The following is a 7,559-nucleotide window of genomic DNA, read 5'->3' as shown; positions in this document are numbered from 1 at the left end:
GCTTACAGCGTTTGCTCTCTTCTGTCTCACTTGTTTCAGGACTGTTCAGGTTACTAATCAAGTTTCTCAATTCGTCAGCCATATCTTAATCACGGTTCAAACTCACCTGAAGTTACTGCAGAAATGGAGGCGATCTTTGAACAACACAGCTTGGCCTCTGCATGATGGAACTGCAAAGAATACTCCAACATGACAGTTGGTCCACGCCAATTTGGGTCACAACTTTTTTTATTTTTCTCTCGGGATCGTTCCTGATGCATTCCTGGCAAACAACCTTATTTTTAGAATCGGGGATTCCCTATCTGAGATGGAAGAGATGGAGCAGGTTTGCGGCGCACTGGACCTACAATCCAGGGACGTACTCTGCTGGGGTGGTACTACACCAACAATGCCCAGCGGGGCCCCCACAGAGCACACTTCGCTTGCGCTGTCTGCTGCCGTTAACCATAACGATGCTATCAGTGACTTCTTATACTTTAGTATAATTAATCCTCACTCTCCTCGTCAGAGTGAAGCTCTTCCGCTCTCCTTTTCCAATCTCTTCCATTCAGACAGCCCTAACCAAATAATAAAATCTTACTACCTTGTTTGTTGATTAGCCAGGGATGTCACCAAAGAATCATTTCCTGCACATTTTCCACCATAATTGTTAGGGGGTAACAGTTTAGGATCCAAGGACCAGATGTTTGAAAGAAGACCCGGAGTCAGAATTATCATAAATTGAAGAAAGGTTTTACTGAAGATAGTTTGCAGTTTCATCAGCAGAAGTCAGCTTCAAGACTCACACAGGAGTTCGTAGGCCGCCCCGCTTACAGTTACAAAGATCACAGCAGTTATACCCTTCATCAAGGTCTAAGCTACGTCCTTGCTTCAGGTTGCAGTTTCTGATTGGCTAAAAAAATAGATAAACCACACATATACAGATAGACGGAAGCATATCTCCATTGATTATGCAGCTGACACTCGGACTCTGAAGTTAGGCACGTCGTGACCTTCCAGTTCTCAGATTTGGATTGCTGGACGCCAGCATGTCCAGAACAACAACTCAGTCAATCTCCAATAATGCCAGTGGTTCCTTAACCTGTAACCAAGAAGACTTAACACACACACACACACACACCGACACACAGCTTTTCCAAGGTTGGATTTGTCTAGGCTATAACTATAAACAGGAGAATCCTCTCAAAACATCAAGATAATGCGTTCTTTCTCTCAAGGAGAGCAACACTTTAGTCTAACTGGAAAGTAAGGATTTAACAAAGAAATGGTTCCTTAAACTATTGGCTTCAATGACCCCTATATGTTTTAACACGTTGAAGACCTTTCTCAAACACAAAACCAGTCCCTATTTCATTTCTGGAAGCCGGGATAAATAGGCAAGCACTGTTACTGCATTCAGATATCAAATACAGACATTAAAGAATACATGAAAAGGACATTTCAGTAATCACACTGGTAACTTCTATAACAAAGTAAAATCTCCAGAAAAGTTATTCAACTCATGTGATATTTAGAAGGAAAAATATTGATTAACACCTTGATTATAATCACTCATTACATATACATTGAAGCAGCAGTGGATTCCAATCCACCCCCTTCAAAAGAGTCAGACAGTGGCCTAAATAAATATTCATCATTATAGATGAAAGATTATGATTTATGCTGATGTTGTTTTTTCATTATTTTTATTTTATTTCTCAGCTGCCTATACATTTCATGATCATATACTCTCCTTGCTTGATCAAGGAGGCTGTGCTGAATAGACCAACTCTGCAAAAAATATAAACTTAAGAACCCCATGCAATGTTTATACAACATGATCAGTTTTAGAACAGGATCTATGAATGAGATTTCCACTGCTACTGTCTTAATGCCCAGATTCCTGTTTGTGGTATTCTGTATTTTACCACGAGAAACCCCATGCCTATTTATCACATAATGCAATCCAGCATGAAGTAGGTTAGAAACAGGGAGGAGTTGAGACATAAATCATTCTATCTCTTGAAGGAATGACCTGGTTGTCCTGTTAACAATCACATTCAACCAGTAAAAAAAATATCTTATTACATGACCTCAAAATATATTACCTCTAAATGCACTTAATGAATACAAATGATTGCAAGTGATTAAAATGATATTTAAGAAGAAAAAAATGCAAAGGTGTTTTATGCACCTTTAAGGTCAAAATCAGTAACCTTATTGGATATGTCAACTCTTAAAAGTATTAGGAATTTCAGATCAATGTGTTTTAAGATCTGTGTGTGATCATTAACCCTAAAGAGGATTAGACATTTGACCAAATGAATGTTTCTCATGCTTTCTAATGCTTGAAATAATTTTGTAGATACAATTAAGCATATGGACCGGGGAGTGAAGGAAAAGCAAACAATAAGTCTCCATCATGGATCTCAATTCAGGAGGCTATTAAAAGAATTCCAGGTGGCACCACATTAAGTTAGCCGAGAGAATGGCAATATGTGCAGAGCTGTGATGGAGGTGGCTATATGACAAATATATGAGACTATTGTGTAAAAAGCAGTGGAGGGTGTGCTAAATGTGCTCAATGATTATAGCTACATAATCTGCAAAGGTTGCAAGCAAATTGAAATTTCTCACATTAAAACACATGTAATCGCATATATAACAAAACATACAATTAGTTATACTGAAATTCTTATTTTACTGTAGGCTATATGTACATGGCAAATTAACAAAAACATTTGTGCTTAATCAGATTAAGTTATTTAATTATGCTTAAAATAAAGATAAAATAGGATCTGTGTTTTCTTTCAAGAAAGCCACTGAGGTCAATGCAGTAGCCTATGTAGGATTTGAGTTTATCATTCCACCAGCGTCAATCAAAGGATGAATAAAATCGCTTCAGTGTGCTGATGAATATGCTGACTTTCATGGGACTTCACCTAAGTAATTTATAAGGATAGGACTATATCTTGGGCTATTGTGGTTTGTCTCGTGCAAATATTCCAGTCTCCAAATTTGTTTTATGTTTGTAAAAAAAATCTTATGAAGTGATAAACAACAGTATACTCGAGCAAACGTGTTTTTGTGGCAGGCGAAAGACATAGCCTACTTTTTGGTTACCGAACAGTTATTTGAAATGCATTCCTGTGTAATGTAGAATGAAACTCGTTCAGTGAATTTTGCAAGACCCAAACAGTTCGTTTTGGCTTTCTTTGGCACGGTAAAAAAAAAAAAAAAAACTTGGCTACCCCCAAAAACTCGCTGAGTCATTCAGTGATTATTTGACCTGGGATTCCCTCGCACTCCATGAGTCCCGTGGAGGTGAATGGTGTGATAGTGTCCAGGGAAATCTCCCCGTCGCACTCAAAATGTCCGATGTTGGGCAAGTGCATATTTTTGTGATTCCGGGACACGTTCGATGTAACCGAATTCTTATCGAACGGGAGACTCGGCTCCTCTCGAGGGTTCGGCATCTGGATGGCCAGCGGCTGCGCTTCCTTCTGAAGTGTCGTGTCGTGGTGATAGGACACCAGCTCGTTACTGAAATTCACCGTCTCAACGTTTGTGCTGGGGAAAATTTTATTGCAACCCAAAATCGAGGAGAACGCCTTCCTGAAGTCCGCGTTAAACGCGTAGATGACGGGATTGAGGGAGGAATTGGCCCATCCAAACCACACGAAGATGGTGAAGGTAGTGTCACTTACGCATTGGCAGAAGGGCACCATGCAGTTGAGTACGAAAAACGGCAGCCAGCAGAACACAAAAACCCCCATAATGATCGAGAGTGTTTTTAAAACTTTGGTCTCTTTCTTGAAGGTGGTTTTCAGCGAGTTCTCGTTAGAACAGTCGTTGGAATGGTGGTGGTTTTGCGCGTGCTCCACTGCCCTCTCCAAAGAGGAGATTCTGCGGATCTGTGTTTGCGCAATTCGGAATATCCTCGTGTACGTGGCGATCATGATGATTACGGGGATGTAGAAACTTATCAGCGAAGACGAGATTGCATACGTCCGGTTTAGGTTGGCTTTGCAGTTGTCGCTGTAGTCGGTGCCATTACCCGCTGTGCCCTCTTCACCTTCCTCAGCCATGTGCCAGTTGAGCTGAACCGGGATGAAGGAGATGAGGATGGATAAGGTCCACGCCACCCCGATCATCATGAAAGCCACCCGGTGGGTCATCTTGCGCTCGTATCGGAACGGGCTCGCGATGGCCCAGTAGCGGTCCACGCTGATGATGCACAGGTTGAGGATGGACGCGGTAGAGCACATGATATCAAAGGCTATCCAAATGCCACAAAACCGGCCGAAGAGCCACGTGCCCGCAACCGCGGATATCGCCTCCCACGGCATCACCAGAACGGCCACGAAGAGATCCGAAACCGCCAGAGATATAACGAAAAAGTTGGTCACTTTGGAGCGCAGGTGCCTGAATTTGACCACGGCGGCGCACACGAGCGTGTTGCCGAGTAGTGTGGAGATAATAAGGAGGAAGAGCACGAAACCCAGCAGAGCTCGCACGCTGTTCTGCCCGTCTCCATTATCTTGCTCCTGCGCTCCGTGCGCGCGGTCCTGCGTGTGGTTTGTACCGTTCTCCATCTCTACGAACATATCCGTTAATATTGCATCTCACCAAAGCTCTTCATAATGGCCAGTTACCTTGTTTTAGGATAGGCTATTCGTTAGGAATGACCTGTCCGATATCCAGCTCTGTCCCATGTTGGCAAGTTGGGAAACCTGCGTCCGTTCCCGGTGATGAGCGCGCGGAATGACCCACATTCATGCGCTGGTGAGTCTCGCTCGAGAAGTTCTCGCTTTGTGATTGGTTTATGTCCACACCGCTGACTCTGTGTGATCCACACAAACATTCATTCCCTCCGAGTGACTTGCCAATTAACTTGAAATCTCATTTCACAAGGTCTGCAGGAATTATGGACAGAAGATACTGTAAACAATAACACTTTCCAAACGATAAATGACAAATGGTAACAACTGACAATTGAATTATGGTTGTTGTTATTATTATTAAAGATGCAAAGTTCTGCATGCTGTTGATGCATAATGCTTAATTTAACTTTTGGGAGTCAGTTGTAATTGGTTGAAGCGATTTAAAAGGCACAGTGATTGATTGATTGATTGATAGATTGTTTTTACTAAACATTACATATAATTAAGGTGAAAACACATTTAAATTCAAGCATTTTATTAAATTAAAATATGCTAAATTAATGTCAACTAACCCTCCGAATAATTTTACATAATTCTATTCAAAATTAGGGGGTTCAATCCTCAGCTGGCTGGCAGGAGCCGCTACTGATGTCACGTGACCTGTCAGTGGCTGGCTGGCAGTCTGCCTTGGCAAGTTTCAGAAACCATTTATTTTTGGCAGTTTTTGTGTTTTGTGTTCCTCCCTCTCTAGCTCATTTAATATGCATCTGTTGATATGATTTTATGTTCTTTTGTATGATTGAAATTTTGGGGCCCGTTATCCCAATTAAAGCAGTCAGATGGTTTATAGGGCCTACTCGCAGTTCAACCGAGAATGGCTGGATTGGATTGAATGTCTTTGATTGAGCTGGCTGGATTGAGCGTCCAGCAAAGCGTCAGTAAGCAATCAGTCGTGATCAGGGCCATTTGACTGCTTTACTGTAATTGGGATAAAATTCTCTAAAACGACAATCATACAAAAGAATAAATGCATGAGATTACATTCATAAAAAGAAAACAATGTATTTTATAGCAGCGAGAGTGCGTTATACTCGCAGTTTCAACCGCGGCTGGCTAAAAAAGACCCCTTGCATATATGCTTGCCAATTGAAGGTTCATGAGATGCCACTTTGAGCTATTATATTTCAGAGAACTGGTTTCTCATTGGTTGATCTACATTCTCTTCATTAGTGAAAGTCAAGATTCACCTGCACAATTCATCAATTCATGGCACATTTACAAAAAGTCTAATAGAAATGTGTAGAAAATATGCTTGACAGTTTATGACAACTAGATCAACCACTTTGCATTTAATGACTTATACGATTAACTAATGACTAGATGTTTTGAGGGGTAAGACTATTGCACAGAGAACTAGTTAATACATTTTGAGCAACATAGCATTAGCAACTGATAATGTAGAAAACCGCAGACAATTGTACATAATCAGTTGCATGAATGTACCCAAGCAATCGCAACTTGTTCAAAAGAATGAGAAACTGCTTTTATGATGTGCACAAGTGACTAGATGATGTGGAGGTTGAACAAGTAGTTTTGAGAATTTCATTTCTGATCTGAAAAATGCACCAAAGCGACTGAGAAAAACTGTAAATGAGCTAGAGAGGGAGGAACACAAAACACAAAAACTGCCAAAAATAAATAAGTTCTGAAACTTGCCAAAGCAGACTGCCAGCCAGCCACTGACAGGTCACGTGACATGCCAGTATAGCGGCTCCTGCCAGCCAGCTGAAGATTGAACCCCTACATAGTACAAGACTATGTCCAATAGTTACTTGTTTAAACAAGTTTAAAAGTCTGAAAAGCTGCGTATGCTGTCTTGAGAACAGTGTTTATTTAGAACTGCTGTAGCCTATATGCGTCAAGCTGCATCTCTTGGTTTTGGTTTTACGTTTCCCAGTCTATTCACTGAGGAACATCTTTTATTCACCTGTCAAACATGTTACTGGATACTGCAATATTTCTTTCTGCAGTAATGGTATAGTGCAACTGAAAGGCTCCAGTAGGATCGTTTAAAGTATTTCACACACACACACACACACACACACACACACACACACACACACACACACACACACACACACACACACACACACACACACACACACACACACAAAACCTGCTTGTGCAATTCTCCACAGTTTTTTTTGCTCATCTGGCACCCAGTGAGCACATCATCTGGTTTATACTCATTTGAAGAGTGTGGTTAATAATTTACTGTCTTCCCTAAACGTGTTCCTTTTCATCAACACTGGGAGAATTGAGCGCATTAATGTTAATGCAATGGCTAAAACGAATGCATCCTAATGAATATAATCTGGCCTTCACGATATACCCAGAAAATAACACAATGGATTTTAATTTATGAATGCTGCATGAGACATGAAAAGCCAGAGTCTACGTTCTCTTGAAATTCAAAGTGTGAAATGCATCCTTTTTTTGCAAAAAAGAAAGCTTACACAAGGTCTCTTATGGAATTTAAATAACAATGCAAGACTATAGTGTCATATTACATTACTTGAGTAAATTTATGGGGAAATCCTGATAACCTTCAAAACAAACCTGTTTAAGAAAATCTGTGGAATAGGCTATACTGGGAATTTATATCAAATTAGTGAAATCCCAAACATGCATTATAATTATTTATAAAAATATAAAACTACCAATAGCCTACTGCAGATGTTTAGATGTTTTTTTTAAAAATCGGTTTATTTATGTGACATAGGGGTCGAAAAATCCCTAAACCCATAAGGCTTGTGTATTGCCGTCCTCTAGTGGTCATTTTGACTTTTACTTTTTATAGATAGATAGATAGATAGATAGATAGATAGATAGATAGATAGATAGATAGATAGATAG

At 40.4% G+C, this 7,559-nt stretch overlaps 1 protein-coding gene across 1 annotated transcript; it reads right to left on the bottom strand.

Annotated features, from left to right (window-relative positions):
* Window positions 1-739: 739 nt before the first annotated feature.
* Window positions 740-5,782, bottom strand: LOC307148614 (D(1C) dopamine receptor). Its single transcript, XM_079854277.1, has 2 exons — window positions 5,739-5,782; window positions 740-4,895 (listed from the first exon to the last, which is right to left on the bottom strand). Exon 2 carries the CDS (start codon window positions 4,584-4,586, stop codon window positions 3,249-3,251), a length of 1,338 nt encoding a protein of 445 aa, XP_079710403.1. The 5' UTR covers window positions 4,587-4,895; window positions 5,739-5,782; the 3' UTR covers window positions 740-3,248.
* Between the last annotated feature and the right edge of the window lie 1,777 nt (window positions 5,783-7,559).

This window comes from Squalius cephalus (genome assembly GCF_949319135.1).
Source record: "Squalius cephalus genome assembly, chromosome: 20".
Lineage (NCBI taxonomy): Eukaryota > Metazoa > Chordata > Actinopteri > Cypriniformes > Leuciscidae > Squalius > Squalius cephalus.
This window is presented reverse-complemented; position numbering and strand designations above follow the sequence as displayed.